Source organism: Atta cephalotes (genome assembly GCF_000143395.1).
Source record: "Atta cephalotes unplaced genomic scaffold scaffold00032, whole genome shotgun sequence".
Classification (NCBI taxonomy): Eukaryota; Metazoa; Arthropoda; class Insecta; order Hymenoptera; family Formicidae; genus Atta; species Atta cephalotes.
Genome location: NW_012130096.1, coordinates 3,240,053 through 3,257,323, shown reverse-complemented (window position 1 = coordinate 3,257,323; position 17,271 = coordinate 3,240,053). Strand labels below are relative to the sequence as shown.

Sequence of the window (17,271 nt, the reverse complement as noted above, 5' to 3'; positions counted from 1 at the left end):
CTCTCTCTCTCTCTCTCTCTCTCTCTCTCTCTCTCTCTCTCTCTCTCTCTCTCTTTCTCTCTGCCTTTTCAGTTCTCCTTCGTTCTCCGTTTTTCCCTCTTTGCCCTTCTTTACCCCTCTCGCTTGTTCGCCCGATACTTGAATTTTTTTACCTCCATGAAGGGGGAAATGGAATAAAATGAAGAAAGGAGGGAAAATCTGAACGTAGGCTACCGGTGCGTCGGAGAAGTCGTCCCTTCGTCGTCCTCACGAGGGACGCCTTCTTCCTTTCGTGCGATGATCGAGCTATCCTGAATATATAGTATTCTATATCTCTCAACATTCAATAAATCTGTGTCTAAACAATTTCGAGACAGACGAATTGTATCTATGCATTTCTATATTCTAATTATTGCTTTAAAAACCTGAAACTGTATATTATTGATTAATTTAATGTATAATCTATTTGTAACTGTATATTCTCAATCTTTCACGTACGTAAATAAGAAGTATTACAAAATTGATGAAGTTACAGACTAATCATGCCGCTCTGATACTGAAATTAAAAAAATTTGTAAAAGGAATTGATCAGTTTGATTCTTGAAAGGTTCATGTATTAATAGTTGATGTAACAAGTTGACGTAAATTGCGAAATATTAAATTCAAGAACGAACATTCAATAAAATCGTTCTTTGAGTGTAGGCACTTATGTTTCTAAAAAATTAATTAGAATAATTTTGCAAATGAAAAAATATAAAAATTGTGAACTACTCGCGCAGTTATTTTACATCAGAAAAATTGAGACATAGTTCTCAAGCTATGATCGGTCTTCCTTCGAAGCAATGATAACAACAAAATAAAGTAGTCAATCGTGTTATTGATGATAACAACACGGGTGGAAGATCGCGTCGGGAAGAAGAGAGAAGGTAATGAAAACATGTCCACGGAAGCACGATGAACTAACGAGTAAATTATAGGGCGGCTGATGGCGTTGCTGCTGGGCGGAAGAATCGCTTGCCCTCGCAGATCGGCCCATCAGATAACTTTCAACGCCATTAATGCTATACGGCTGTTTACGAGACAAACGCGACGCAACGTTGAGTCCATTGTGTTGCCAGAGTTCAGGACACAGCTCCGATTTCGATGGCCTACGCGATTCCTATCGATTTTTCGTGGTGGGCACCATTCGAATCTCGTTTAAATCGGATTTAAAAGAGAGACACTTTAGTACTTTTATCTTGATGTCAAGAATTCTTACACGAGGCAAAAGAGGAACAATATTTCGTACTGTATTGTTGTTAAAGATTGTATGCTTTACGGTAAACTAAGTTCTCTTTAATCCTTATAGAATGCTATCAATATTGAATGACATAATAATGGTCTATCGATACGTAAATTTTAACGTACAAGGAAATAGACCATTCTTAGTTAATGTAACACAAATTAGTATTTACACTTTTAATGACAAAATATTTTTATAATCTAAATAAATCTTTGTAAATAACAAACATTATTTCCAAATTTGTATCTAGCTAAATTTTTTAATATTTCAGCAATATCGTTCTTTCAGTGTAGATCATTTTTTTTTTCTACGAATAAATCTATCAGAGTTTTTGCTCTTTCATCAGTAAAATAGTTTGAATGCGATATCGAATAATCGGTCGCGCGGTGAAATTTTGTCACATTTATATTCCCGTGTACAGTATTGACGATTTCTCCGCGACAGTAAAATTCCTTTTTTTCGAAGGCACATTTCTGAATAATCGATAAACGCGCAAAGCTCATCGGATGACATGATAATACCGCGAGGTGGAAAAAATTGCGCGTATCATTTAAAAGTATACTTCGTCCTTGCGTAAACTATGTGTATATTTTCATCGAATTTCAATGAGCAATGTTATACGCGCATCGTCCCTCGACGATGTGTAAAAGTGCGCTATGTAAATCCGCTTATGCCGTCGCACTGCATCCGTGATACTTGTCCGCATATTTCGTGAAAATATCATTTGCCTAAAGCGATAACGAAGTGACGAGTGTCATGTGAAGGACACCTTGTATCTATAAGTAAAGAACTGCAGTTTTACTGAAGCATCGAAAAATTTAGCTATAGACACAAATCTGAAAATAATCTCGTTGAATTATCAAAATAATTATATAGGATGCTTAAAATGCTTAGGTTGTTAGAATTTCATATAGGGATTCTAACAGCCTAGAAATCAATGTTTAGTCAATGCTATAATTGTCAACTGTGCCAAGGATCTAGGTTCTTTTTCGAAGAATTCTGAATTAGTTCAGTTAGTGCAACAAGTTAGAGTGAAACAAACTACAGCTCTCTCACTCTAACTTATGCATCAATGTACCACAAGTTCAGAACTTGAGTTGGGAAAAGAATAGACTTTTGTCAACCAGTACTGGGCCCAAGTTATCATTCAGTACTTAATCAGTATTAGACTAGTAGCTGACTTGTGGCAACTAATAATGACCTAGCACAATCGATTGTAAAATCCTACATGGGATATTAAAATTGTTACAGAATTGTTCTTATTATGTTTTGAGTTTCGTATAATTCTGTTGATGTTTCCAACAAAATTATTTTTAGATCTGTATCTAATTAAATACTTCAGCAAAATATCATTCTTTCCGTGTAACTTTTATGCCAATTTAATTATAATTTTTTCTTCTTTCTTCTGGTGAATTACTCTTTACAACTTAGATTTTTGTGATAATCAATATTATTAATTCCTCGTGCAAAGATCGTATTGCTATCTTTTATCTTGATACTTTTGATGTCATTTCATCAATTTTTGCAAATATACTTATATACTTAGCGTTTTTTCTTATACGATAAATCAATGTTTGGTCATAATAATCTACACGAAGTAAATACTCTCGAATACAATTTAAATGGCGATAGAAGTTTTATGTTACAAACATTTTCTACATTTTAAGATAAAAAAGTACGGATATAAAAATCTGAATTTGACTTTCTTTCTTTTGTTTCTTGATCAATTGCATTCTTACGAATTTTTTATTGCGTGATGTCGTTTACAAGTTTCATGCAATCGTATTTATTGTCGAGGAAGTAGTCGAGGAAATAAAGTTATTTTACAAGCTTTTTTTAAGGCAAGAAAAAATATAAAAGTTTGAATTTAATTAACCTTTTTTTTTGATCAAGAAATCTAATATTCTAGACTTGGATTTTTTATTAACGTCAACGTAGTTTAGAAATTATCAGAGTTGTAAAATTCTTTATCCTAAAATTCTATAACTTTTTCTTGATTTTCAGATAAAATTTCATGACTTTCTCTGATGGTTTCAATAATATTTTGGAATTTTAAACTTTTGGAATTTTCATCCTGATTTGAAAACCTTTAAATATTTTATTGAGCAATTTAACGTTATGGTAAACGTAAATATTATTAATATTGTTGACACATTTTTATTTAATTGTTAAGTTGGTAATGTTGCGTAAGTGTGAAGTACGCATATTACATTTATTTAAAACCAAGAATTTTCCAAAAAATTTTGCAAAATTCTCTGATTTTTCTCTGGTTTCCTTGATTTCTGGTTCTTAATTTCTCTGATTTCTTTGATTTCCAGTTTTGTGGTAATCCTGATTATATAAATCGCGCAATCGTATGGTTGGAGAATCCGTCGCGTTAAAGTAGGCCTGCTGCTTTCGTGACAACGCATACGTCACATCCTAATTTATTCAAAAAAAATTCCAAAGTGTGTATCACGATGATCGTTCTGACGTCTCTTTTGAATAATATTCTTTGGAAAATAGGGAGACACAGAGAGGGAGCAATTCATATTCGGTTATGTGAGTATCTCTCGGTAAAAGATCTGAAAGACACGGCACGTTTCGAAGTAGCAGCTACGGTATCTCGGCGATCGCGTCTGTTGCCATTAGAAATGCTCGCGATATACTTCAGTGTATTCAAGTACTCGATTACTACCGACGGTAAAGTATCGATTATTTTAATACAGCGATATAAGCCGAGTATTCTTTGTGTGTGTATATGTTTATATATACGTGAATGTGTACCGCTTATTTCAATAGATAGACTCTAAAAATCTGAAAGACTATGCTGAAAATTATGATGTTCAAAAGATTAAACGAAGATGTTAACAGATTATTACAGTACTTTTTAATCCGTCCGTGAATTTATTTTCACAAAAAATTAATTGTTAATTGCAAAATTAATTTTGTAGATAATAAGAAATGCATGTACACATCTTTTTTGCAATGCAAATATTTAAAAAGAAACCAATCAAAAAGGATATAATATTAAAATGATTTTATTACTAACTAATTCGTTTACATTACTGATATGAATGAGTAATGAATTAATTAGTAATAAAAAATTAATAAATTAAGATAAAATCATGTAAAATCCTTTGTATTTTTTTTTTAATTCTAAGTTTTATCTTACAATTAGCTAAATTTTTCAATGCGGGATTTATTTATTTCAGTATTTGATATAAAATGAAATTTATTTCAGTATTTGATATAAAAATGAATTACAAAATGTAGTGCATGATCAGATTTTTGTTAAATAATATTATCTATTTAACATGTGACTATTGACATTTGACTATTTATACATTTGTTAAATAGTCCATACATTTAAATTTCATTTAACGAATAAATTTGATGTTCAAATTTTATAATACTTATTAAGAGCGTCTTATACATATTTTAATGATTTAATTATTTTAATGATTCAACAAAATTATTTTCAGATCTGTATCTAGCTAAATTTTTAAATATTTTAGCCTATTTTAAAACCTTCCTCTCCATATAAATTTCGTGTTTATATTTTATTGATTTAAAGATATTCTGTGCGAACTATTCCTCATTAAAGTCACGCTTTTTTTGAATTGCGAAAGTAATATACACTAAAGCATTTCACTTCTACCTCCACATGTGACGTAGTTATCTCCGTCAATATTATTCAACATCCCACGTATTTTTAACTTGGATTATAGCGAATATTGAATTTCATCGGACGCACAAATTCGCTATTTTACTCGACTCTGTAATCTCGCGCTATATTTTTGAGCCATGTGAAATGCGACGGGCGCGTGATTACGTGCTCAACGCGAGCAATTTTATCGTTCTGTCGACGACGCACTGCGCGATATCCCTCGGAAATTCCAAATGACATAACAAAATAAATGCAAAATCGCTTCGAGCCGTCGAGTGGCACTCTCGAAACGAAATATGATGCGGATGCGAGGATTTATGCGGCTTCCGCGATATTTCTCATTTAAAGCCATTTCATTTCGGATTGGTCGACTACATGACGCGACATTTTCGTCGAGTGCGGACTGTCATTGTTTTAAAATCGCTGGAATGATCCGAAGACGCGATAGCATCTCGATGCCGAATGCACGAAATAATATGTTTGACATCCGATTGCATCGGTCGTGATTATGAAAATTTTGGTGTGATTTTTTTCTAGCCAAAATAGCTCACAAACACTTTTTACTATATACATAATATATTTTATTACTTTCGATATCATCTATAACAATACATTGCGCATTTGTTTTCAACAATTAAATTTCTTGACCAGGGAATCACAATTTCTTATTCTATCTATATAATTTCATGACAATAAATAGATTCAAAGATTATATAAACTATGCAATATATGCGTATATCACTTAACGATTATTACAAACAAGTAGCGTTTATGAATTCCTTAGACATAATAGAAGTCATCGACATGGTGCGTCTTCGCGAAATTCGTAATATTATATTCAACATATGTTTCACTTTCGAAGCGGTTTGCACAAGACTTCGAAATTTGCGTAATTACCTGATTTTGGGCGTTTTGCTCGGCCATGGCTTTTTCTTTCGCTTGCCTCTTACATTTATACCGATGATTTTGGAACCATATCTTCACCTGTAAAGCACATATAAAACGCACAATTAAGTCTTTATTAAATAACAACAATATTAATGTCATAATCTATATGTTTTACATTAAATGTAAATGGATCTTTCATTGAAAAGAAAGGGATTTTTTCCAGCTCTTTTGAATTATGACTGTGCATCTTTGATAAAAGAATTAGACAGGAAAGAAAGAAACGATTTTACTGAAAAATGTAGCTACATATACAATTAAAAATAATTTTGCTGAACTATCAAAATAATTATGTAGAACGCTCAAACTGATTGCTAGAATATAAAATTTTTTATAGCATGTTTTTGATTGTGTTTGAATTTTCTATATAATGATCTTGATCCATCTTGATCCAACAAAATTATTCTTTCCATGCAATACAACGACATATTTAGAGCAGATATAACCAAATATAATATATCATCATCTATGGAGTAAGAATGATAAATAAGTCAAGAAATTTTGTTATGTAGACTGTATATCCGAATATATATAAAGACATACTGTATAGTGGAGAGAACAGGCGCGATATTTGGGACATTCTATAAATATTCTGTGAAGTTCTTTGAAGTAAAGTCTAAAATCGACCGCGTTGAGTCGCTCTTTATGTCGAAATAAAACGGATGACATATCTCGTACGCGAACTATCGCTAGGTAGACCCTTGGATGTTTTTTCAGAGACGGAGGCACGAGCCTTTGTCAAACGCATTTTGAATCGGCCTCTAGCTATTCCTTATTCTGATGCTATAAGTCCGTAATCCACGATTTAGAAGACTGTGTTATTTCTTCGAGGGGAATTTAACGCCTCGTTCACTTTATGCGGATACTCAGTGTTGAGGAGGAAAATAATACGAGTTTTATGTATTATTTTTATCGGAAGAATCACCGAGAGTCTCTCAATTCTATTGTGTGAATTTTAGGTGAGAATCTCAAAGATAATCTCATGGAATTACAATTGTTCGTCCTTTGCGAGAAACAACAGTGATCGGTACTTAGAAATTCAAAATCTTGATCAAAATATATCTTTTGTCTCACATCTATTGCGTAATAATACATAAAAATGTGTTCCAAAATTAATGAAGCCATTTTACCTCTCACAATTTTTTGTAATAAAGTTAATATTCTTCTTAAATGAAAATGTTGAAAGAGGAATAAATCTTAATAACAATGATTTGTCTATTTCTTTTAGTATAATAAATTCTGTTGTGTCCATTTCTATGTAGATTAATCTTAATTTCGGTTTAATTTATTTTTATTTTTTTTTAATAACTCAGAGCTAAAAAAAGATAAAAAGCAAGTTAATTTACATTAATAGAAATGAATATTATTAATAAATTATTGTTACTGTCTATTCCTCATTCAATATTTTAATTAATAATAACTTGTTTTTATTCGGATATTTAAAAATAAGAATATAAAAATAAAAATTGTAGGTACATGTATTACTAAACTTATATTTATATCGATTTATATCGAATATCTTACGTTTTGTGGTAACAAAACCTGTTAAAAAATTTAATCAAGCGGTAAGATATGTTTTGGATTATAAAGCCTGCCTTGAATGTGATCAAGCCTCTATGGATCGAACAATGCATATAGCGCGGATTATAACGCGCTTCTGCCATAAGCAGATGTCGATCTCGATTCCATCCAGACGACTGCACAACTTCCACGATCGCTTAGCTCAATTGCCGTAAAAGCAGTCTCGAGCGACCCTAATCGCACGCGACTGTTCCAACTGAAAATTCAAAAGCTACCTTCTCTGTTCTGGATAAACCAGGCAACAAAATTCATCGACTAATTCTCGTTATATCAACAATTGAGATATACAGAATTTTTCTTTGAACTAAATTCTTCGGTCAATTTCAAATCGTCAATCGTCTCTTATCAAGACAATGTTTTATATATTTAGCGAATAAATGTTAAATTAAAAATCAAGCGAATTAGGTCTATTTAAAATTAATTAAGAAATATAATTCATATTTATTATAACACATTTATTCATCCGAAGCTTAATTTTCAAAAAGTCTTATATTCAGATGACAAATTAAATTTCAAAAGTTCAACAAAAATGAATCCCCTAAATTAAATTAAAGAATATTTTTATTGACTGTTCGTTTCTCTATCTTGTGATGTTCTTGCAGAAATTGTTATTTCTGAATGTTATTTTCATAGCCCGAATTTGTCAGGTGTGTCAGGCGGGCTCTTCATCGGTATAGTGTAAACTCAACTATTGCGTATCGTTTTGCAGTAGCTGATTTTTATCGTCCCGATCCATAGAGCGCATATGTTACCGCGTGTAACCTCGTCGAGTGGCTGTTGTACGCTCCGACCTCGTTTCCGAAGCCGATATAACCCCCATTATACATCGGAGTTGCGTGTGTCGAGAATGCAACGAAAGCACTTTAAGGGGTCCGTCCAGCCGACCGCGTCTCGAGGATCCGCCACCGTCTGTCTAATTCTTTGAATATTAGCGGGATCGGCCGCCCTCGAAAATTCCTTTCACCCCTCTCGGATGTCGCCTCGAACATGGTCAGAATACCAGTGGTTGTCCCGCGTGTGGTGTACTATTTTTCTCTACTATTCAATTTTTGTTTTCTAGAGTTCGTGTTGCTTTGTATATATTGTTAGATTTAACTTTATAAAAACGATTACGACGAACACTTTCGATCGATGATGCAGTTTTATATGCACGAAAAGAATGATTTTACTGAAATATCTAAAAATTAGCTACATATTTCAAAACAATTTTGTTGGCCATTAAATTAATTTATATTTAGGAATCTTAAGCATGATGAGCAATACTGCAAAAATTTTTATGTTCTAATAATTAATTTGATCGTTCTAATTATTTTAATGGACTGATAAAATTATTTTCAAATCTGTATCTACAGTTAAAATTTTAGATACTTTAGCAAAACCGTCCTTTTCGAGTAAAAAAACATGAAAAAATTAAGAATTTTTGATACAAAGCTTCTTTTTGGAAAAAATCGGATTTAAATACAGAAAGAATTAACGATTTTGCTGAAACATCTAAAAATTTAAGTAACTACAGATTTAAAATAATTATGTTGGATTAAAATGATTATGTAGAAAAAATTTAGGCATAATGAGCAATGTTGCAAAACATTTTGACATTTTTGCAATTCGGGAGTGTCTTACGTAATTATTTTGATAATTCAATAAAATTACTTTCAGACCTGTCTAGCTTTTAGACACTTCAGCAAAACCGTTCTTTTTGTTACGATCGGAAAAATAGTAATATTTTTCCTTTATCTTAATTTGTATAATTTTCAACAAATCCTCGCTATATCATCGATGGATTTGTCATAACAGTTTTTACAAAATTGAATTTCACGACATATAAAATCGATTTAATAGTTCTATAATATCCTAATTGAATAAAAACTCTATGTCAAATTAAAAGTTCTATAAAATTAAAAAAGATTAAAACTATTTAAATGTATAAAAAAAAACTCTACTTATTGACTTTAATTTTATTCTATGCTACTTTATAAAAAATAAAATATTACATATTTATTCAAAGTTTAAATAAATCCTTGATGATCCCTGAAAATGTAATATACACAGATTTCATTGTTACACATATTTGCTTGAGACGATTTTTTTACAGAATGGCTCATCATTAAAGTGAATTCATCTTAAGGAGCATTATCGCGAAGGAAAGTAATACTCGCAGCCCTCGCCGTTGTTCGTTGCGTGAGTTTTTACGTACGCTTTGTGGCACGGCCGGTTTTGCGTAGGGGGTGAGAGACCTTATCTAAAAGCCACGAAGAGGCACTAGACGAGGGAAGTACCTCTTTTGCTGCTCCCGTTCGTTAATTCCTTTTCTACCGATAATCCACTCGAAGCTCGTCGAGTTTTCGGCTACGTACGCCGCGCTCTGACTTTGAGAGATCTACAAACAGCCATTTACTTATGCGCGAGCTTACGTAGAATATATAACGGAATTATGTGTGACGTGGATCTTTTAGATCCGCGCTCTCGTAGGATTTTGATCTTCCGAACCAAATCGATCTCATTGCGAACTTTTGTATTTAACATCCCTTATGGTATGTTCTACTTTCGAAAGAGAGGTTTGGAAGATTATTAGGGAATTATTCGCACGTTGGGAAAGATTCCGAGTATCTTCGAGAAATAGCGCGCCGATGCGTTGAAATTTTGAAAAGAATACTTTAAATGAAAGTTGTAGGATTTGAGAAAGACTATGAGATGAGCTATTTATAATAAGGTCCAGGTTAATTTTTTCTCATTTGACCTTGGATTCAAAATCTAAGTAACTCATTTGATGGTCCTCTTCAAATCTTATACTTAAACTTTTATCCGAAACATTTCTTTCAAAAATGCATTGTTCTTGAGATATTTTATATCTAAGTTAAAGTGGCCATACGTTTTGTACAGAATCCATAAGATGCCAAGATTCGACTATCTGGAATACCTATTTTTAAACGTAATTTTTTTTAACTGGTAATGTCAGTTTTTTGACATTATTTTTGCAATTTGCACCCTTGTGAGAAAAGTATCTGGTTGAAAATGTATGAAGATGTAAAAAGATTCTGATTACATCAACCAATATTCCAATTATTTGAATTAGAATTCTATATTTAACGAGAAAATTCTGATTCGTCCATTTTCAAGTAGAATTCTAATTGATCCAACCGGACATTTTTCTGCGTGTACGATTCGCGCGTACATCGTGCTTCGCTGTACCTAAACTAGCGCGAGTAAATCCAAAGGCTGCGCTCTGTGAAAGATTCGACGATGAAAACGGAACGCGCGCGGCGAGCGGATGCGCAGCGAATTGTTATTTCAAGGGAACTGCCGTCCGTCAGTTCGTTTGTCCATCTCCCGCCGCGATGCGGTGTGTAAACAGGGAAAGTTAAACAAGATAGGGATATATAACTGGTGTGTACGTAAGAACACGGTGCGCAGGCATGAAATTCAAGGCTAACAATATCGACCTCGAACGACAAGCGCTTCTGATGTGTGAATTTTGTTCATTGAGTCCCAGCACGTTTTGCTGCATCGGAAAGAGTTGGACACTGTCCTGTGAAATCAATCTTATTTTAAAGCGTGCTTTGCACACTTTTGGACAGCGCCATGAAATAAGATCCTCACATTTACCTTCGCTTATTTTTATTCCACCAAATTTGTTTGCTCTCAATAAGCATGTCATGCAGAGCTGTATTGAACAAGATGTAATAAGACTTAATGTAAATCTGCGATAACATTGATCGACGAGTGATTTTATTAAATGTGTAATTTTGGTTGATATTAAAAATTAGAAATTTATCCTATAAGAATTTATCCAATTTTTTTGTAATCAACATATCTCTTTTTAAAAACATGTTGCTAACAATAATAATGTTTTATGGAGTCTTTTTTCATTAAAATGATTTATTTATTCGATTTGCCTTTTATAATAAATAAAAAATTCTATTAAATTATCATGTTAAATTTAATAATTCATTTTCTATGAATCATTTATTTATATCTAGATTTAAAATCAGAGCAAAAATACTATTAAAAACACTCAGATCAGTTTAACATAAGAAAGGTGAAATTTTTATTAACCCATGTAATTATTGAGATATAGAAAATGAAAACATCCGCAGAATTTGGTTTTTAATTGTGAGAGGATCAAATCGCGAAGTATCACAAAGTACTGCTGTCCTCAGGTATAAACGTTTTTCAGGTGGAACGTCAATCCATATTTATCTTAGAGAGACGAGCAGGTCGTACCCTTTGCGAAAAGGCCCATAGGAATCCGGCAAAAATTTACTTAACGCAAGGCTTTAACTTCCGATTAACTTGCAGTTTACTCTTGTTCAGACAGGTAAATGAAACGCTCGGCATGCCGAACGATGCAGTTCTCTTCAGGCATCGGCAAATCATAAAAACACCTGTCAACATTTTTCAAACTAATTGGCGGAAACAAATCTATGTAATCCGTTTAGGTGTCATGGATCTTTCTAATCGTGTAGCGTGTTGCTTTATTGATTGATTCTTATGCTACCAATACGTGTATTAATCTTTTATTAGTACACATGATGGGTTATTCGTATCCTGCGCATTTCTTTTCTTCGAAATACTTATACAGCACTTGACTAAATATAATGATCTTTGCTCTTTCCTTCTTTTTTAAAACTTTACAAATATTTTCTAAAGATGTTAAAATATATGTAAAAATCATTATACAATAATAAAAAATTTTAATTATAGTTTTATATTAACAATTTTAATCATTTTAATTACTTAATAATTTTTGTATAATTATAGGTACTTGTAAAAGTAATGAAAATTAAGAGACTAGACTCTTGCTATATGTAGCAAAGGCTTGAAAGTACATTGTACTTAATAAATATATAAAATGTTCGTTCTATACGATTTTTCGAAAATAAGATACATAGTATCATAGAAAAATTATCAAGATTTATTTCAGTAAAGTAATTTTAATTAGGCTTTTCATTTAATTTTGTGATCATTTGAAGTATCTCGTCATTTACTCTTCATTGTTATTTTGTTACAAAAACAATGAACGTATGATTGCGGAACATGAGGAACAAAACAGCCTGTAACAGTCTATATAAGTACGCAAAATTTCAAAGTGTTATTTTCGAATTGTTATATAAAGCAGATCCTGATAGTATCTCCTTACACGTAGAACAAATGTACGAGAGAGGGTCAAACGTAATTCGAGCTTCTTTCCGTCCGTTCCACTCTACGAGTCAAAGCCCACTCAGCACCATCTCTTTTTCTCTTTCTCTCTCATTCTCGCTCACTTGTTGTAACGATCTCTCCTATATCCAGGTAACGCGTGTCGCCGTTTGACATTAGTTGGCCCATTAAATGCCGATAAATCTCGTGGGTGGCACGCGAAGTCAAGGGGAGACACGATTATATCGCGCGTGTGCTATGAACACGTCGGACACGCGTTCGGGAGGCATTGAGTATCTGTTAGCCTCTGCTCGAACAGAGTCAAGCCCGTAGGTAGATAGGTAGGCGACCCAGGACGAGATCGGTCGGGATGAGGAAGAGAGAGGAGGCGGATAGAGTGGACGATTGATCAAGTTAGCGTAACGTCATTACGTCGCGAGTACATCGGGGGTTGACGCAAAACGACGGGCCACACCGCCTGCCCCTTGCTAGGTACAACAGGCCTCCTCGGGCAATTTGACTCGACACCAACCTTCGCCCGGATTATCCGGTGGCTTATACAGCCTCGGGCCGGGTGATTCTCTTGGTTGGGGTTCGTTATGACGCGACGTAGCACAAACGAGCCGTAAGCTCTCATCACTTGCGTACGTACATTTTTCTTTAGTGAGATTCTTCAATGCTTGTGCGTTCGCGATAAAACAGCCATACCGATAATCGCGATACCGCAAATTTGAACGAAATTGAGAATGAAAAAAGGATTAGAAAGAAAAATCTCTTATTTGTAAATAAAAAATGGTATTTTATTGCGTTTTTCGAAATAAATAGTAAACTTCTGAAACTTCAATCTTTATTTTGTGTTGAAAATGATTTTATTGCAATGTTAATATTGTTTTCGTGAAAATGAAAGTAAACATAACATAATATGGTTACTTATGCCAAAATTTGCAGTATTACTTGTCATGCTCGAACATGAATATAATTAACAATAATTATGAAGAGAACTCAAACATGACGAGCTGTAAAAAATATTAATTCTCAACTAGCTTGAGCGTTCTATATAATTATTTTGATAATTTAATAAAATTATTTTCAAATTTATACATCTAGTTAAATTTTTAAATACTTTAAAGCAAAATCGTTCTTTCCATGTATATAATTTAATTCCATGTATATAATTTATTGCGAATAAATATTGTTTGAATGAATAGAATTTTTTTCAGATAATCGATTTGGATAATCATCGTATTAGTCAGCTAAACTAATATCTGTTTAATGGACATATTGCGAATAAATATTGTTCGAATGAATAAAATTTTCTTTCGGATAATTGATTCTGATAATTATCACGTTATTCAACGTTTAATATCTGTTTAATGGGAGCATTATGTCCATCGATAACAGAGACTCGTAGTTCGCTTCGAGGTAGAGGATTAACGCGTGTAGATGTCTGCGTGCAAAGAGCCTGCCGGTACGACGATGAACCTGCGAATACCGGGGATCAACTAACGTCAAATTATGATTAGGGCTGTTAATTGTCCCATGTTGACCCTGCTGAGTGGTAGCCCGAGGACAAACACGATTCCGCCTCCCTTTTGTTGTTTTAACTCAATGCCGTCGGCCGGAGATGACTTACCGATTACCCAGCGTGATGTCTGAAAACCAGGGGTCTTCCAGCCCTCAAATAGAAATGACTTTCTGGTTACCGCGAAGCGATGCGTGGAGTAATTTCTTGCGGAAAGATAGCGCGTGATTTTATTCCGCTTTATCTTATCTTATCTTATTTTTATTTCCGAATAAGTCTGAAAGTGAGCAATTTTATGGCGTAAAAACATGTATATAGCTATATAGAATATCTTTAATATCTCTGAAAAGAGTTTAATTCTTGACCATCAGCATCAGCAATCATTATTGATTGTTTTTATTTTTTACTGTTATATTTCTTGTGTATAAAAGATAGAATTCTAAAATTGTTTTATCTTTCAATCATTATAAAGCCTTTATATTGATAAAATATTTAATTTTTCATCACTTTCTTCATTTTTATAGTATTATAGTATAGTTTTATAGTATAATAATTCACTTGATCTTTTTGAGGGAGTAAAAAATGTTGATTTAACACTTCTAGTGTTAAAAAATTATTCACATTATTAAAAAATACCTAACTTCAAATTCTCCAAAGATTTTTTATGTAAAAAATGTCTCGTCACGTCATTATTCATTCAGTCATTTTCATTATTCAATGAAAAAGAGCGGAGAAGAACGAAGAAACGTTAAATCTCTATCGACACATAGATCGTGCTTTTTCGTTAGCTCGGGCTTTTAATTTTAGCATCTTTTCAGAATCGGCAGGCGAGAGGATTGATGCGATAAAGCGCTGTTAAGGGATGTTTGCAGTCCGAATATATGCACCCTCGGCGCGAGTATCACGAATACGTTACAAAGAACTATGGTTCGTACGCTACAGGATGAAGCACAAAAAACCGTTTTCGTCTGAATATCAATCTGAATTTAATTTAATAATAAATTAAATATCTTGCTTTATAAAAACATAATTATCAGTTATTAATTATATTCATATTTTAAGCATACTGATCTTGTGAAAAGAAATACTCAAAATTTTATGTAAGTAAAATAACATTTGAAACAAAAATCAGCGTTGTATTCACGTTACATTTTTTTTCGGAGAAAATAAAGAATTTAAATGTAAATATAAAAGGTGAAGAATGAAAACATAATGAATTATAGAAAACACTTAAACGAATGATTCTACTGAAGTATCTAAAAATTTAACAAGATACATCTGGTCAAATCTGAAAATAATTTTATTGGGCTCATCGAAATAATTATCTAGGACGCTCAAGCTGGTTGCTGAAATGTTAAAACTTTTTGCAGCATTATTTATCACGCTTAAGTTTCTTATGCGTAATTATTTTGATCCAATAATATTATTTTCAAATCTGTCGTATATCTCTACCTAAATTTTTAAATATTTCAACAAAATTATTTTTTCCATGCAAAACTCGATAATTTTTGTGCTAATCTGTAGATGCAGCGTCGTCGGGGCAACTCATATGCATCAATAGGCAAGTATCTTGCACGAATGACATAGAAGTGCAGAAAGGAGTGCAATTATGTCGGCCGCATTCTGTCCGTGTAGATATCGCGGACTGCAAAAGCCAGTGACATATTCATGTGTGCGTTATTATGCGAGGGTGCTGGGAGTGCTCTTGAGAGATGCGAGCACGCGTTGCAGGACGTTCGATTAACTGCATGCATTTGACAACCAAGAAATCGCCAATCTGTGTAATTCAATTGAGATGTGTCAAATTCTTGAATTTCGGATTACTAATTTTCAGTACCCAAAAATTTCGTTCCTCGATTATACGGAAATCATCGGAAAAAAAATTTCACAGTAGTGTAATTTTTTGTGTAACTCTTTATACCTCTCTCTTCTTTATGAGAATATTTTGTTAGTATAATAATAATAATAATAAAAAAAAAGAGATAATAAAAGAGCTAATATTAGTGAAATTCATAAATTGATTTATAATTAATTTTAACTCATAAATAAATCCTAATAATCTTAAGGGAATTCTAATAATCTTAAGGGAAGATCGACATGAAAATTGAAGAATGGACAAGATAAAATACACGATATACATGATTCTACAGAAAGAACGGTTTTGGTAAAGTACCTAAATATTTAGCTAATACTGTTCAACATCTAAATTTTTTCCAAAGTGTCATAGTACAGATTTTAAAGATTTTTTCACGTTGAACACCAAATCATTGGCAAAATTTGCGTAGCACGTCAGGATTTTGATTAAATTGATTTTGATTAAATATTATTTTTTGCATATTTTCAACATTTCTTTTATAACGAAACAAAAATTTATTTCTAAATAAAGTCTACGACACCTAAAAGTATTCAATTCAAAAGCTTTCAAGTGAATTTTAATTCACTGATGTGTCATAATTTTAACTCAGAAACAATGTTCTGCCATCGCGAGTATCGGCAGTCGCGCATTTTCTCCATATAAGTTTCAAAAAATTGAAACCGTTGATTTTAAATTCAATTTTTGAATTTTTTAGGTGTGAATCTTCACATCAAGCTAAATTTTGAGTGTGGATTTTTTCAAATTCATATACAACCCATCGGGCCTGTGATCGTATATACAATTATTTTGATGGTCTAATAAAATTTTCAGCTCTATATCCAGCTAAATTTTTAAATATTTTAACAAAAATGGTCTTTCCATATATTTAAAAAAAATTAGAAATAAAGATATTGCGAATGTATTGTGAACTAGAATTGAGGGGGTTAATACTAATGTTAAGGGCGAACATCCGTGAATTAATGACGTCATTTCTCCCATTATTGTGTCAAAAGAAACCGTGATGGTGGCACTAGTCGTACCATTGCGCTGTCGATCGTTTCGTCTCTCATCTCTCGTCTATGCCGATCTCGAAAACGGCGGTAGCGACGTGTTTACACAGCATTGAACTCGCCCTCTGCTCTACGGGATTCGATCCCTCTCCTGACGTGCGCACCATGGGGTTGCCGACCGCAGTGCAGGGGGATGAAACTAGGGGAGAGAGGGGGAGTGCGAAGACTCGGTGGTACGCAAACCCATTATTATGATTATTATTCACGTAGCTGAATCGTACGCGATCGCGATCTTCCTGTTCTCTCTCTCTC

General features: G+C 33.0%; 1 protein-coding gene across 1 annotated transcript in view; it reads right to left on the bottom strand.

Moving 5' to 3' along the window:
• Positions 1-17,271, bottom strand: part of LOC105621235 (homeobox protein Nkx-2.4-like) — a 53,170-nt gene that overhangs the window by 22,084 nt on the left and 13,815 nt on the right. The window contains exon 3 of the mRNA XM_012202704.1: positions 5,808-5,894. Coding sequence (XP_012058094.1) covers positions 5,808-5,894 — 87 coding nt within the window. The remainder of the gene's footprint in view (positions 1-5,807; positions 5,895-17,271) is intronic.